The 17,697-nt window shown below is 36.3% G+C and overlaps 1 protein-coding gene across 1 annotated transcript in view; it reads left to right on the plus strand.

The window, feature by feature from the left end:
• The window catches only part of tnn (tenascin N), a 32,849-nt gene extending 21,890 nt beyond the window's left edge, over positions 1–10,959 (plus strand). The window contains exons 11-17 of the mRNA XM_018093591.2: positions 501–631; positions 4,551–4,683; positions 5,874–6,025; positions 6,421–6,517; positions 7,099–7,266; positions 9,010–9,173; positions 10,353–10,959. Of these exons, the coding sequence (XP_017949080.2) occupies positions 501–631; positions 4,551–4,683; positions 5,874–6,025; positions 6,421–6,517; positions 7,099–7,266; positions 9,010–9,173; positions 10,353–10,436 (929 nt within the window). The 3' untranslated portion in view covers positions 10,437–10,959. The remainder of the gene's footprint in view (positions 1–500; positions 632–4,550; positions 4,684–5,873; positions 6,026–6,420; positions 6,518–7,098; positions 7,267–9,009; positions 9,174–10,352) is intronic.
• Positions 10,960–17,697: the final 6,738 nt, after the last annotated feature.

Raw genomic sequence — 17,697 nt, forward strand, 5'->3', positions numbered from 1 at the left:
AATACCATATTTTATATACTGAACTTATTGCACCAGTCTAAAGGTTTAGCATCTCTATAACAGTAATGATCCCAGTCTTCAAAGTTGTGCACAGGAGCTTCCCATCTTGGATAATGTTAGAAGTGTCAGTGACACGCACATGCTCAGTGTTATCTGGGCAGCAGCTGCGAACCGAAGCTTAGGGGTTGTCGCAAATCATGAAGCAGAAAATGAGGTTTGTCTGTAATAGAAGCTGATACTACAGGTCTGTTTGTTAAATTCTGATGCTAATTGCCAAGTTATGTTTACAATTAAACACAGCACTTTCTGGAATGAGACAAGACAGCCCTAAATACAAAAGTATTTTTTATAGCTTGAGAGTTCTTGTGTTGCCATCTGCAAGGCTGAAAATGAGTTCATCATTAGGTTCTTTGTGTTATTTATGTTTGTCTGTAAAGGATTCACATGTGATTTGTTTTTGAAAATAACAGATTCCTGAATTTTAAATTTGTTCTTTCTAGATATTGACCCCCCAACAAACCTGCAATCTTTTGATGTTACGCAGACTGAAGCCTCCCTCACGTGGACTCCACCAAGGGCAAAGATAGATGGCTACATACTCACTTATACGGATGCAGATGGCAGCACAGAGGTACAGTAACAGTAATACTTTCTAGTTCAGCTTATATCTAGTGACAGTATCACTAAGGGGCACATTTACTAACCCATGAATGGGCCGAATGCGTCCGATTGCGTTTTTTTCGTAATGATCGGTATTTGGCGATTTTTCGGAAAATTATCGCGACTTTTTCGTTGCCATTCCGAATGTTGCGCAAAATCTGGCGATTTTTTCATAGCGTTAAAACTTGCGTGAAAAGTCGCGCCTTTTTCGTAGCCATTCCGAAAGTTGCGCAAAATGTTGCGATTTTTTCGTAGCGTTCAGATTCATTCAAGCTTCAGTATGGTGACTTTTCTTGGGCCAGGTTGGAGCTGCAGGGTGCCATTGAGTCCTAAGGGACGGCTTCCAAAATCATGCTAAGTCTGAAAGTTTCGCCCGCCGCTTACGAGCGCTCAATACGAAAAAGTTGCGACAAGATACGAGCGAATCGTAATGGCTACGAAAAACTCGAGTTTTTTCGCGCAAATCGTATTGGTAACGAAAAAGTCGTGACAATTTCCGAAAAGTTGTACAGGCGCCGAAAAAATCTCAAAAAATACGAAAAAGTCGCAAAATGTTCGTTTTCCAATCGGAATTTTTCCAATTCGGATTCAAATTCGTGTCTTAGTAAATCAGCCCCTAAGGGTATGTCTCATTAAACTGAATATATAATATAGTTTAGAGGAGACTGAATATTAAAGGAGAACTAAAGCCCACAAATGTATGTTGCTAAACATGCTGGTTTCCATAGACTAAAATTGCTATACCAGTCCGGAGGTTGAGCAGACATTCAAAGTTGCCCACAGAGGCACCTCACTCTCCAATCTTGTTAGTTCATCACATATTAGCCTATGTTAAATAAAGACAAATATCTATCAAGTTCAGCCATTATGTCCAGCTGAAACCTGACTTACTGCTTTTTGTTCTAGAGAAAGGTTAAAAAAAACCAAAAAAACCCCCCTGAAATTGTATCTAATTTAACTTAGTTGGGGAAATATTTACTGACTACTAGGGGCACATTTATTAAAGTGTTAAATTTGAGCTCACTACAGTGAAATTATACAGGTCTCTAATCATTTCTATAAGATTTTTTGTTATTTTTTCTAAGCATCTAAAAATCCCATAGAGAAGAACAGAGAGCAGTAGAATTTTACTGTGATGAGTTCTAATTTCACAGTTTGATAAATCTGCCCTCTAAAGGGCAGGAAGTTTGTGCATTAGTCTGTACTATGAGTTTTTTGAAACCTATAGAAACCCACCTTTTTGAAAATGACGAACAAAGCATCACAGAGTTTATTGAATGGTCCACTAATAGTTACAGTATCATATCCAATGAAACACTTTTCCTCCTGTGTCATCAATCTGTGCTTCTTCATATCTTAGACCTTCTATACACTTTATATACATTGAGGCTTATTTATCAAAATTTGTATTTGTGTAATTTTACTTGTACTGTATATTGGGAGTTGGTCCCAGGTGACAGCAGTTCAGAGCGTGTGAACTGGCAAAAAAGAAGTCAGGGGAATAATGTTGGCATCTTTAGTGGGCACAGATCATCATTTAAAAACATAAACAAATGAAGTAAACATAAACAAACAGGAAATTATGAGATACTGAGACACCTTTGTCTTATATCTTGTCTATCCCTATTTTCCTTGTCCCTTTTTGAGGACTTGCAGAGAAGCAACATATAAACCATCCAGAAGATTCCCACAACTGTAACAAACTCATATTAAAACACAGTGCATCTCCACACTCTCTTCCTTATTCAAGTAGCCTGTCAAATGCCTAAATATTCTATTGCTTAACTGACACCAGGAACACAAGAGAACAATTTTTTGTTTTTGTTATAAAATAGATACAAACATGTTACCATACCAATGATACATGGGTCAACAATACTCAAAATTGCTTTCTCTATTTATTTGATTGAGGGTTTAAATGAAAATCACTCTATACTCATGAAAACTGCTGTATACTCAACTCTATACTAGTCTCCGTACCTTTTTATATACACAAGTTTAATTATTGACTGCTAGTAAATTTGTGTTTTACATTGATTTTTACCCTTACTGAATACAGCTTTTAGAAATCTATATATTAAATATATATTATAGAGCATATTCTTAACAATAGCCCTCAACAACCTTCCTTCAATATCTTCATTATGTAGATATGAAATTTGCAAGTTTATCATTTCAGAGCTGACAACAGAAGTAGATCTTACCCTAATCCACCTTACCAGACAAAGTCTAAATTAAAAAAGAAAGCCTAGCTAAAACCGAGAACTGGTTGTATTCCATGTGTCCCAAGAGCTTTGGTTAAATCAGATTTATTTCTGGGGTCTAGTGTCAACCAAAGAAATATATTTGTGATTAAACTTCTACACGTACAGTATACAGAGCAATTTCTCAGACATTGCTTTGTTATATATACTGACATTTTTAAGCACCTTCAGTGTTTTCAGCTGTAGCCTTTGTATACGCAAGTATTTCTTTTAGGTTGGAATTTGTTCTTTTGGTAATCAGCATTTATTGTAATTAGTACAGGAATGCTCAGGGGTTTTCGGATCAGGGATCTTTCCATAATTTGGATCTTTGTAGCTTAAGTCAGCTAAAAAATCATTTAAACATTAATTAAACCCAATAGGATTGTTTTGCCTCTAATAAGGATTAATTATATCTTAGTTGGGATCAGGTACAGGTACCGTTTTATTATTACAGAGAAAAAGCAAATTCTTTTTAAAACTTTCAATTACTTTATAAAAATAGAGTCTATGGGAAATGTCCTTTCCATAATTCAGAGTTTTCTTGATACTGGGTATCCAGATGACCTACCCATTCCTATAATAACAACATCCGTTCAAACAGTCTGTGTTTTTTGTGTGTTGTTCTTGACAAATTGAAATTGGCTTTGCCAAAATTTAGGGTCAGATTTATTAAATTTCATGTTTGTGTAATTTTTGTGTTTTTTTCTACAATAACTAAACTCAAATAAAGCATGCATCTATACTCAGTTATTAGAAACTGTATTAAAAAACACAGATGCGAAAAAAACATGAACATCTCAAATTTTTCATGTTTGTAAGAATTTTCATGTGCTTACAAAGGGAAACCTCTAAAATCACAAATTAAAGGAACAGTAACATCAAAAAATTAAAGTGTTTTAAAGTAATTAAAATATAATGTGCTGTTGCTCTGCAAAAAACTGGTGTTTTTGCTACAGAAAAGCTACTATATAAATAAGCTGCTGTGTAGCCATGGGGGCAGCCATTCAAGCTGGAAAAAAGGAGAAAAGGCACAGGTTACATAGCAGATACTAGTAGATAAGCCCCATATAATGGGGGTTTATCTGTTATCTGCTAAGTAACCTGTGCCTTTTCTCCTTTGAATGGCTGCCCCCATGGCTACACAGCAGCTTACTTATATAAACTATAGTATTGTTTCTGTGGCAAACACACCAGTTGTAGCAATGCAGGGCAACAGTATATTATATTGTTATTACTTTTATACACTTTCATTTTTTGGTGTTACTGTTCCTTTAAATAAAGATTGTTACAATTAGCCTAGGACAACTTGCATTGACTTCTGCAGGACCTCAACATCTTTTTTACATGCTTGTTTTTGTGGTTTTGTCTCATAATAAATGGTGAAAAATTTGCAGTTTTGAACTCTACTGTATATTATATCATCCATGATCCTATTTTAAAAGTGAAGGTGAAGGACAGATAATTTATTTTATATTGGTCTGCCAAAGAAATCACAGAAAAAAATTTGAATGTTTGTAAATTCACCACTTAGTATCTAACTGATAATGATGTTGATTAATTTATCACTTAATGCTGAAATGCCTATATAAGAGCAAATGTACTTGGTGTGCTCCATTTTTATTTATGTTTATTTGCTTCTGATAGGAGATTCAGCTGGATTCTTCAAGTAAAAGTTTTGCCATGAAAAACTTGAAGAAAGGATTAAAGTACACAGTTTACTTGACAGCTTTCAAAGGAGACAGTAGGAGCAGCCAGGCCAGTACCATATTCAGTACAGGTGGGGCTGTCTATCCTATGTTAAAGCAATAAAATATTTTAAAATGAACAAGAATTGCTCAAAAATTTGACTGATTTGTGGAAAACTGCCTTATCTCAGTAGATGAGTTAATAAGTTATCAAGAATATATTCTCCGACATTAATCAGACAAATGGTATTGTAATAGAATGAGTTGAAAAGTGACTTGCTTTTACATTTTACCACCTGGTGAAGATGTCCGTATTGTTGCTTTAAACCATTAATCTCCTTGGTACTTGGTACAAATGATTTCTCTATAGAGGCTATGAACAATCTAAGGGGGTGTCATTCACGTTGTCTGTCAGGTTAAATTTGTCAGGCCATACCCCTAATAAATTGTGTATTGTAATGTGTGGAGTATATTGGTGTAGGCACAAGGTTCTTCTGTTTGTTGCATCAGAAATCCCCCCAAAGAATATTCTGTGCAGTTATCTCACATGTAGTCCCTTGCTGGTGGAACAAATGTCTCCTACCTGCTGAGCAACTGCCAGAGAAATAGAGCAGGTAACTTGAATTTCCCACTATAGTGTGTAGAATCACTTGTCAGGGTAAAAATGTTAAGCTTGAGCCACACTCTGTGCCCTGTCACTCCCTGCACTTTGCACCATGTCTTCCACTTGTTAAATGAGCCCTAAAATATCTGGACGCTAGGATACAAATCATCAAAAGGGTGTCATCCCAGGGAATCAAGGACGCAGTTCCCTGGGATGACCAAAATAGACTATTGATTGTGTACTGATGCTATTGTCTATTGAAAGTTAGACAAAAAAAAAAAAGTTTAGAAAGTTTAGTTTGCATGATGGCCATTTTCTTGGTTTTTAATTTTTTGCCTGTTGTATACACTGATACATACTTTTAAGTAGGAGTACTTGCTTAGTTTCAATTTTATAAATATGTATTAAAATCTTATTATAATCTGCTATATAATTTTCCATTGAATGCTGGATAGATCAGTTCGCCATGTTCTTGGGTGTTTGTTATACCATGTGCTTTTATTTTCTCCAGGGATGCAGGCCCTGTGGTGTAATTAGTTACACACTGTGTTGGCTCAACATATTGTAGTGGAAGGTCAAACGTCTCACTACTAATGAATGTTTATATGATTTCAAAATGTTAAAATAGAACTGTGGTGAATTATATTTCTCTTTTTGACTTATTCATTATTTTTCTAGTTGCCTTTATTATCACCCACCCATCTGACTGCATTCAAATCCAACTAAGTGGAAACAGACAAAGTGGTGTATACACTATCTACCCAGGTGGTGATACGGCAAAAGGAGTCAGAGTTTATTGTGATCAAGAGACTGATGGTGGAGGATGGATTGTAAGTTTTACACAGTCTTTTTTTCAATTTCATCTTAGGAAGCCCATAATGAAAATGGTGCAACCCTTGCTTAAATTCCTACAGCAGCCTTCCAATGCCTTATACACCTTTAAAACAGGATACAAGATGACATAATGTAGAGCTCACCAAAAAGATGGAAACTTTTAGGTGAACTCTATATCACATCTAACTGGATCCTGTTTTAAGGGTAAAGGACAGATGATTTATTTAATAGTGGTCTGCCAAAGAAATCAGTTTCCACTAAACTTATCCCACCATATCGTCCAGTGTCTTACAATATATTATATTATAAGCAAACATGGTGGTATATCAAATGCTTCTTCCTGTATCTAGTAACCCGGTGCCCAATATGTTGTACACTGTGTATACTACAGGTCTTTCAGAGAAGAAACAGTGGAAAGCTTGACTTTTACCAGCGATGGAGAACTTATGTGGAGGGATTTGGTGATCCAAGTGATGAATTCTGGCTTGGTAGGTTATAACTACAGTAAAAATTAAGATGGCAAGTGCTCCAATGAGATACAGCAATTTGGTCTCAAGTCCTAGGGGCTGATTTACTAATCCACGAATCTAAATCTGAATGGGAAAAAAAGTCGAATTGTTTCGACTTTTTCATAGCCATTATGACTTTCGTGAATTGTCGCAACTTTTTCATAGCCATTACGACTTTCGCGAATTGTCGCAAGTTTTTCGTATTGAGCGCTTGAAAAAGTCGCAAAATACCGATCATTATGAAAAAAACGCATTCGGACGCTTTTTGGACGTTCGTGTATTAGTAAATGTGCCCCCTAGTCTACAAATAAATTCATTTATAGCTTTGCCGTTACTAAGGTTCTACATGATGTTAAATATTTAAGACTGACATGATAGGAGCTCACATTTTAGCACATTTGTAAACACTTTCTAGACTCTCAGTACTGATCTGTAACACTCCTCCATATGCTTATTTTCCAGTTATAAACTTGGCTTGAGGTTTCGGACAAATCTTTTCTGCACTGTAGCGAATTGTCCCAGTATATATATAGCACCTCACAATCTGCCATTTTTTGCAGGTCTTGAGTGGATACATAAGCTGACTTCTTCTCCAGGCAATAACTATGAAATACGTGTAGATCTGCGTGCTGGGGATGAGTCGGTCTATGCTTTTTACCGCAATTTCCGGGTGGGCTCTTCAAAAGACAGGTATAAACTGTCCATCAGTGACTACTCTGGCACTGCAGGTATGGCTGTGATATTTGTTAGTAGTAAGACTATTGACCATTCTGGTTGTATGGAAATTAATATATGTGTGTATTCCTATGTATATTTATAGTTTTATCTAGGTAGCAAAAATGTGCTTCAGTTATTGATATTATGCCACCATATGGTAGAATCTTAAAGGACATGTAAATTGTGAAATAGCTTGCTACATTTTTTCCCAGGCTAGTTCTCCTGGGCACTGACCTGTGGGACATCCTCCCTAAGTGTTGCACCGGCATTTTACTCACCTTCCTACTAGAGTCCCAGGTGTCCCTTGTGACAGTCTCTTTTCATGTATGTGCAGTAGGGTAAACCCACACAATCTACTGTAATGCACATGACCAAGCACTAAAGGAACAAAATTGTAAGGTAAGGAGATGCCGGTGCAGCGGTAGTTTTTCCATTAGTTGGTGCAGTCTGCAGGAGTACAGACCCAAGAAAATAGCTTAGCTATCTATTTCACTGGGTGGTGCCTAACATCATGAGTTGCACATAATAGGCGGATTGTGTTATGGGAAGATTCTAGCCTGTGAAAAATATGACAGATAAATAATAAGCACCAAGGTTTGTCTTAATATTGTATTGACAATGTATGAACATAAGCTTGCTACTAAAATCCCCTGTTTTTTGAAATATAGCAACTTGAACAGATACTAAATTGTGAATGAAACAGGGAAGCAGGTAATGTGCATCAATCAATCTGCTCTCTTCTGTATTCTTCCATCAGCAATGTTCCCCCTAAGCTGTGCACTCATGGATGTGCCCACAAAGTTTGAGGCCAGCACACACACAAAAAAAAAATTAAAACTTACACACAAGTTTAAAATGAGTGCACAAAAGAAATTACTTGTGCACATGGCTGAGAAAAAAATAGGGGGAACATTATCAGAACAAGCTAGAACATAAAATTGGAAAAAGGATTAGGCAGAAGAGGCACATGCCTAAGGCGCAACACTGGGAGCTTCCTCTAGTTTTCCAGTTATGGTGGGCACATTGCGCACTCATGCATATTGGAAGGGTCTTTTGCCTTGAGATAGATAAGTCTTTTGCATTGGGATAGATAAGTAAGATAGTAGCACTGTCCCAATGGAAAAATTGAATTCACTTGGGGACCATCTAATATATTGGCTCACCCACCCCAGTGAACTCACCTCTCTTTGTCCACATGTTTTTTGGAAAGATCATATTTAAACAGTTATGTCCTACAGTAGACACAGGGAGATGCATGTGGGCATCCAGTCACACAACCATGCTCTTCTCCAACTACTTGTCTATATTGATGAGGGAATTTTTTTGACAGGCATGGATTCACAGCGAAATTCCGCATTTTGCCAGTGAAAAATTTGTGGTCGCATAAAAAAAAAGCCGGGTGGCATAAAAAAAAAGGCGTGGCCGTGTCAAAAAAGTTCGTACACGTAAAAAAAAGTCAAACAAGTTGCACGGTACCTGCATTTCGTGAATGTTTTTCCATTTTGCTAATTTTCCCAGCAGATTCCCTCATCACTACTTGTCTAAAAAGATTCCAAAACACAGGGAAAAATAGAGCCAAAGATACTAGGTGATTGCCCTAATAAACAAAAAATATCCACTTAGTACAAATTCGGCACAGGAAGTAACTTCTACAAATACTTACCCAAATGGAAAAAATAAATTGCTAATTATAGTGTCTGTTATTTGGTATTTCTGCAAGATCTAAATGCATTTTATATGGCTATTTGTGGCAGGTGATGGACTTACATATCACAACGGCTGGAAGTTCAGTACATGGGACAAAGATAATGACATTGCACTTACTAACTGTGCCCTCTCACATCGTGGAGCCTTTTGGTATAAAAACTGTCACCTTGCCAACCTGAATGGGCAGTATGGAGAAACTGGTCACAGCCAGGTATGGAAAAAGAGAACTTATTTATATAGTGGCAAAGTAAACAGTAATTTACCATAGTACTATAACAAAACCGTAGACATTAAATAACAAACAAGGGTTTGCAGAATGAAAAGGATGGATTAAAGGGCTCAGATTGTAAAAATGTTTATAAAAGATTATAAACGGTTGGGCAACAATGAAATATAAGCCTGCTGGAGAAAGTGAAGTGCTGATTATCCATTATGGTGTGCTGACTTTAGAGAATCCAGAGTGGATAACAAATGCTGTTTGTTTATAAGAGTAATGTAAGCAATTTATTTTCTATAAAAAGTCATGAATCTAGTGCTGTGACATAGAGTTCTGATTATTACCATTGGGTTTCCTGTGTATTAAATATTGGTCTGTTCATAGCATGCATTAAAGGAAAACTATACCCTCAATAAATACTTAACCAGCAGATAAGTTATATCATATTAAGTGGACTATTAAAGAATCTTACTATACTAGAATACATATATATATATATATACTAAATCAAACACAACCAGCACAAAGGGTCTTGTGGTTCAAATAAATATTAGTGTATTATAATTGCAATTATAATACACTGATATTTATTTGAACCACAAGACCCTTGGTGCTGGTTGTGTTTGGTTCGGTATCTATATGGTATTCCGTGCACAGGGGCAGCTACATGGTAGCAATCTTTGGAGTGTGGTGCTGTCGTGTGGACTCTCTTTAACAGGAAGACGTGTGGGAGTAAAAGACAGAACTTTGTCCATTCATTGGCTGATGTGACCTAACATGTATGTGTGCCTTGGTTTGTTTGTGTGCACAGTGAATCATATGATCCCAGGGGGCGGCCCTTAGTACTTAAAATGGCAATTTTCCATTTAGGATTACCAAATGGCACATAATAGTTAAAAAATGTATTTTTATGAAAATGGTTTATTTAGATGAAGCAGGGTTTTACATATGTGCTATTTTATATATAGTTTTCCTTTAAGTGGAATTACTACTTTCCTTTCTAGAACATACTAAAAGCAAAAAAAAAATTTTTTCGCAATCACTCTGCCTTAAGCAGCACATTCCCATCTGAAAATGCAGGAGGCACATATACAACAATAATGTGTAATTTACTGTTTTGTTATATTCTTTCTGTTAACAAACTGTGTTTTTTGTGTCTTCTTACACTTTTAGGGTGTAAATTGGGAGCCATGGAAAGGACATGAGTTTTCTGTCCCCTTTGTTGAAATGAAGATGCGTCCCAATCTAAAGTCCTAGATAAAGTATAAAAGAATGTGATGGAAGTAGCGTCAGACATTTACTGTACATGTAACATACACATGAGGAGTGATATCCAGTTTTGTTCTCTCAAACACTTACCTTCATCAGCTTTATATGTAGTAGGCCTGAAGCATATCATCCAGCGTTATATTGTTCCAAATGCTGCCATTCATCGCTAGTACCAGATACCAATGTGCGGCTGTACAAAAGCAATCACCTGGATGCTTTTATTATGCACATAGATAAAATGTATTTGTTAAGTGAAGCAAATACTAATTCTTCCATGTATATGTGACAATAGAAACAGAATTCTGGTACTGCTTTCTTCTACAGCAACTTTAGCTACGGGTTTCCCATGAGCAAGTTCTTTATGTGTAACATTTGTAAATAGTATTTTTTTTTTATTAAATAAAGTGCTTTAGTTAGTGGCAAAGAAACCTTTGTGATGCCAAATATTCCAAGTTCTTTTAAGCCTGCATCAACTGTGTTAAAAATAAAGAAATCAAACATGGATATTAAATATTGTAGTTTACTTAGATTCTAAAAGATCTGAACATGAGCAAACATTGGTTACAAAATGAATTACTATATTAGCTGGTGGAGAAGATACCTGCTGGGAAAGGCTGGAAGGAAATTGCTGCTTAGGGCTTTCCTTTTGATTGCCTTACAGGGGTTGTTTACCTTTGTATATGTTATAAAATATTCTATTGTAACTTTTCAACTGGTCTTAACTTTTTATTTTTTAGAGTTTTTGTGTTATTTGTCTTCATCTTCGGCCCATTTCCAGCTTTCAAATGAAAGTCAATGATCCTTGGCAGTCTAATATCTATTGCTCTGTGAAGCTAGAATTTCATTGTTATTGCTTTGTATTATTCATCTTACTATTCAGGCCTCTCCTAACTGCTACCACAAAACCACCAAAAAATAAAAAATGACCTACAGCAGATTGTCTGAGGAAAGAGCGTAACTGTCTACATCATACTAAGGGGCAGATTTGGCTTGAGGAATCATAAAGGAAACTCACGCTGGGTTTCTGGTAAAAATACCTTGTCAGTATTTAACCAAAGTCAGCTAATGAGGAGTATGTATGTATGTATATCTTTATTTATAAAGTGCTACTTATGTATGCAGCGCTGTACAGTAGAATACATTAATACAAACAGGGTGTTAATAAGATAATAGATAAATACAAAGTATAATAATAAATACAGATAAATACAGCAGCAATAAGTTAAGAGTCGAGGACACAAGAGGAAGGAGGTCCCTGCCCCGTAGAGCTTACAATCTATATAAATGTATTCAATAAATGTCAGTGTTGTAAATATAGAAGAAGCAGACTCCGCCTAGTGAGGGCCTAGACTGTGGGGGTCATATTGTATATAAATCCCGCCTCCCCAGCTGATCTACTAAAACCTGACAGGGAACAAGTGGTATGGGGGGATGCGTACCTGTGCATATCAAGTTTCCCAGTAGCTAGGGGCATAGCTTAATGTCCATGCACCCAATTGCAATTTTTTATGTAATGTCCCACTATACTGTACCTAAACACCCATAACCCCCCTAAAAATTAAATTTCCTATTTACCCATATGCCAACCCCTATACATAGCACTGTGAAACAACCCCATACTACAGTGCCTTTCTTCTCTAGTGAGGGGTCTGTGCAACCACTGCTGCTAAGCTCCTGCCAGTAATCCAGTTAGAGTTAAAATTTCAAAGTAACAGCAATCAGTCCCACCCATTTAAGCACCCTGATAAGCAGAAGAAATCCCTACAATAAACCTATAGGAACAACTCTTGCCAGTATATAGAATACTGTGGGGTGGTTGGTAAACTTATCAAAAATTATTAAACTACATGAATAAAGCCACAAGTTCACCTTTACATTAACTTTTAGTATGATGTAGGTGAACCTGTTCTAAACAACTTTCCATTTGGTTCTCATTATTTTTTTTTATTTATTAGCCTGGATATTTCCAGACCAACTGATAGGGGTCACCAATCCTGGCAACCAAAGAACAGATTGACTGCATGCCTTCACTTTTATTGTTTTTCCTATTTTTTATTGCTTAGCTTTTTTCCAGGCTCTCTACTACTCATCTTCTATTTTGATTTCAGAATTTTGTGGTTGCTAGGGTAATTAACTATTAGCAAGCTGCTAACAATTCAAATTCTAAAGGGGCCATTTACAAGTGATTGGATTTTTTTTTTCTTCAATTTTTCAAGTCACAGAAAAAAAAAGAAGCTGAAAATCCAAATCCAATAATTCACCAGCTAAAACCTGCCGAAATAATGTAGAAGTCAAAGGCATATATCCCTCCCCTTCCACAAAGGGTGCTTCTTTTGTGTTGAACTTTAGAGGTTTCAGATTTTTGATACTGTTTTTTTTGTGCAACAAGTTTTGTGATTTTTCTGTGACTTTTTCCTGCACAGACTTTTTTTTAATTCAGACTTTTAAGTAAATGTCAGACATTTGTGGAAATGAATTGAGGACGCAGTGGGGGCTGGATAAATGATGTTGAGAGTTTGAGAACCTCTGGTGTAAAGAGTAAAGAACAGAGCTTAGTACCTAAATGGCAATTTTCTATTTAAGATTATCCAATAGTACATACTTATAGAAAAGTATATTTTGAAGAAAAAGGTTTATTTATATGAGGTAGTGTTTACATATGGGCTGTTTTATGCAATATAATTATACAGAGACCTGCAATGTTCAGAGGTTATTACCTTTAACTAAATTGAGTGCATAGACATTGCATAGACAGTTAGGGATTTATCTTCCGGGCGCCCTTAGGCCGCCCCCGTTGATCGCCCCATCGCCCCCCCCCCCCCCAAACTCGCATGTGTATACATTTAAAGTCCCATACGGAGGAGTGGGGAGAGGTCCCCATTGCTCCGTATGGAAGCAAAATTTTAAAAAAATATCGTTGCGGCGGAGTGGCATTCCGCCCCTACATTTTTGCCGCCCTAAGCCTGGGCCTTTGTGGCCTCTCCACAAATCCAGGCCTGGACACTCTGGGTCTTCAAAAATCTGTTGAGCTGAAGTCTGCTAACTGTATAACACTATGCAAAACTATGCTAATATCTCAAAATCCACTCTAAATAGGTTTAAACTGATTAATTTTTTTGAGGATTATATCCCCTTTATGAGGCAACCATGCATAAAAGAAGACGGAATAAGCAGGAATAAAAAAAGCACTATCCATGTATATACGCATGCTGTAATTTGCACTCTTCTGTGGTAAAAATAACTTGTGATAGAAGTGTTGTCAGTCTCATCAATATTAGCAGTTGTATTTGTACACAAACTGACAGGCTATAGCTAAAGGAAATAGCAGCAATCCCTTGCTCCCTTGCTATAAAGTAACATTATACTGATTTAATAAGTGATACCATTTATACTTGAGGTAACATTCACTTTTTTGTTCCAAACCTCATTTTCCAGTGTTCTGTATTAGCTTGTATGAGCACTCCTATCAACAAAATGCATACAAAAATAGGACTCACATATTTTTTAGCTCTCAGACCTGCCCATTAGCCTGTAGCTGCAAAATACTAATTTGCATCCAAATTATGATCTGCAATTTTACTGCCACCACCAGACACCTAGATAATTGCACTTGATTGCTTTACATATGCAAAAAAGATATTCCGAGCAAAGTGACATCCAGCCCTGTTCAAAACTACAAAAGATTTCTGTTATTATCAAATAGAAAATTTTCTGAAAGTCTTAAGTGTTGTTGAAGGCCAAACCAGCTTGGAAAAGAATTCTCTGTCACAGGAAGGCATTTACAGTGTTGACAGTCCTATGGTTATAGCTACAATCTACACACTTCCTGCAATTGCAATTACCTGTCACAACAGAAGCTTTTCCCATTCTCTTGTGTAACAGAGGCGAAAAGAAGAAATTCTGTGAGCAGTTGCTGTCATGTAGACAGCTCTCTGTAGTATTGTGTGTGACTGGAAATAGAATTTCATGGTAATTTTCCCAGGAATCAGGAAGAGAATAGGCATCAGGGTATCAATAAACCCATTGCTGTCTTTGTCACTTGTTTGCCTTCAAGGCTTCACAGTTTCATATTGCATTCACTAAACCCATACTTTATTGTTTGTAGGCTGTTATTGGTCTTTCAGTTTAACCTTCAGCTAAAAGTTCTTGCTCCAAATTTCTTGCTCACATTTGTCAAATGGATTTACAGTACATAATGAGCACTCACAGGAATTAAATAAGACACTTATAGGCGTGCACTTGATTTGTTAGGTACCAATGTTTTGTTCAATTATTTTAGTGTACTTAGAAGTAAAATAATAAGCCCGTGATGGTTCCTTCTTTTCAGTTATATTGATTTTGGCCTTGAGATAACACAAGGTCCAGTGTTGAAATTCTCTAGAGTCTTTTGTTATTTGTTAGTAAATAGACCATGAATTTACCAGGGGCTGGAAATAAAAGATATATATACACAACTGCATAAAGTAAAATATTTTTATAAAGCAGATGCTGACTCTGTTCTTTAATTCCGCAGTACAATATTGCCTCTGTAATATACGTACAGCTTGCTATGATGAATGCAGGGGAAAAGGAGCTTAAAGCTGTTTTAATCTTTCCTGTATTGGCATGAGGTGTTAATCGTATTCACAGAGTATTGTCTGTAACAGACAGTTAAAACATATAGCCTGGAAACTTCCATAGTGCTTTCTTTGGCATTTTTCATGGAAACATTCTTACTTCACTATTAACAGATTAGGCACAGACCATTAAATAACTAGCTTTTATTTATTAATTTGTATTAATCTGTAGCTGACCAGTGCAGAGAAATCTGAATGTTTATAATGGCAAAAACAGAACCCTATATTCACAATGGTATTTTATACAATATTCAATGTGAAGGTTCCTCTTGACTCATTAAAAGGACATCAGCGCCTGTCCCCACTCTGAACCATTTGCCACAAAAACAACCAAAGCCAATCTGTTCCAATAAAGGTAACAGCTACAATGACCAGTCATATGGTACTCACAGAAAAGCACAAATTGCTCCTATTAATTAGTCCTGGGCTGTGTGTTGCAACATTCTTTTGACCTTAGAGATAAATTGTTATAATGTCTCAAATCAGGAGACCAGATTAATTTAGTTCTCTCATGCTTGTTTGGTCTGGTTACCTGTTGGCTCAAGAGTTTGTAGAAACATAAAGGATTTTGTTAATTTGTTAATTTTAATAGATTGTTCTAGGATTCCAACCATCACCAGTTTTTACTGATAAAAAGAAATACTGCTGTTAAAACCAAGCATATTAAGAAACCATATTCTGCCGTCCACTCACTGCATTTTATGGCAATGCTTAGGGGGACTACAGTACAGCAGACCCCACAGTCCAGACCCTCCTGCCCTCCAGCCCCCCCCCACCCCCCTTGGCTGTGTGGTCTGCTGTATTGTAGTTAGACCACTGATTACTATTTGCTTTAGTAGATTCGCCTGAAAGCTTAGAAGGTTAAATAAAATGGGACTTCTGTATACTGTTCGAACTATGCCTAAATATATGATACAGCAGGGTTTTCACATACTGTGTTTTGAGATAAGTTCATCAACCAATGGAAGGGGGCTTGAATTAAAAAAGTTTGGTAACTTCTTCTCTGTACCCTGGTTCTGACCAAAGCACCATCAGCAAGGAGTTTGTATGTTCTATGAATATAAGTATCAGTTTCCTACCACAATCCAAAAACACACAGGAAGATTAACTGGCTTCTGATGGTAGGAACCCAAACTCCACTGGGGCAGGAATGTGAATAATAAACAGTTATTTTTAAGTATACGTTTTTAATATAGAAAAAATTATTTCAAACCCTAATTATATGTATGGAATATTTTACTAAGTTGTCCTTGACAACTGAAATCTAGATACATTGATAGCATTTTGTTTCTGTATGATACCATGCCTTAAAAAGACTTAAGTTGCCCTGAAAGCTTACATTTAATTCTTGATCTATTCAGTTAAGCAATTTAGTGCAACTGTGGAAATGCCTGTAGTTATTATGAGGCATGGAGCTGCAGAAGGTGCAAGCCTCTATTAATAAAACTAATAAGATTTTTTGTTTAGCAGGCTTAGCGAAGAAACAACATGCACACTGCTACTGACATTTATTGATGTTACTGTAACTACCTTAATATAATCTCCTGCATAGAACACAATTAAAAGCAAATTGCTGAGTCCAGCAGCCAACATTGTTTTTACAGCAATGCTACATCTGAAAGGGAGATTCATTGAAGAGGATTAGGAACATAAAAATAAAACCTTGTTAACATAATAAAGATAGAAATTGCAGGACCCGCCGTTAGTTAAAGGAACACAGAGCTAAGCTAATGTATGTGCACATAATAAAAATTGATTTTACAGCTTTTTTCTTATTTGCATTGTAAGGTTAGCTTTGCAATTCTTTTATTTCCATTTCTAAATACTCTGTGCACACAGGCTTTTTCTACACAAAGTGAATCTCCTTCTTTCATTTATATAGCATGCAGGGCCATCCTGGCTGCATGGGGCGGACATATGTACTCAAAGGAACTTGGTAAGTGCATTATTTCTGCATCTTTCTGTGCCTGAAGCAACAGAATGTTTAACCAAGTCAGTTAACCATGGTAAGTATAGGCTCAAGGTCCCTTCATTTGTTAGGACTTTTATTCAGGTTATGGGCAAAAAGTAACTGAATCCAGTTACTAGTGGACCTTACCAGAAGCATGAAGTCATGAGCATATACACTTTTACTATGTTTTCATAGCTGGGAGGAACTTAATCACGTGACTTTTTGTAATATCATTTTCAGCTATAATAGCCCTGGGTGATTCCACCTCCTTAAATCTTATTACAAGAACATTTTATTTTCCCTTGAATCATTTAATTCTCTCTATATTATATTTTGCAGAAGCCTACATTTCTCTGAGCATTTTATCAACTCAACATTTCCTTCTTTTGAACATTTCATGCCTCGGAACATTGTGTTTTTTCTGATAATTCAATTCCTCAGAACATTTCATCTCCCATTTTGACTCCCTCTCTATTTCTATAATTGTAATACATTTATTTTATCTTGGTCCTATTTTTGGCTCCCATGGCCTAATAAAAACTTATTACATTACCTTTATTTTGGCATGAGTGCATATAACATCATTGACTGTGAGAGGGACATGCCAAAAATGGAGTAAAATAAAATAATTTAGGGGACTATTTCAACTTTGGTGGAAGTTTGTTTACTTTGATATGACTTT

This window comes from Xenopus tropicalis, chromosome 4 (genome assembly GCF_000004195.4).
Source record: "Xenopus tropicalis strain Nigerian chromosome 4, UCB_Xtro_10.0, whole genome shotgun sequence".
NCBI lineage: Eukaryota > Metazoa > Chordata > Amphibia > Anura > Pipidae > Xenopus > Xenopus tropicalis.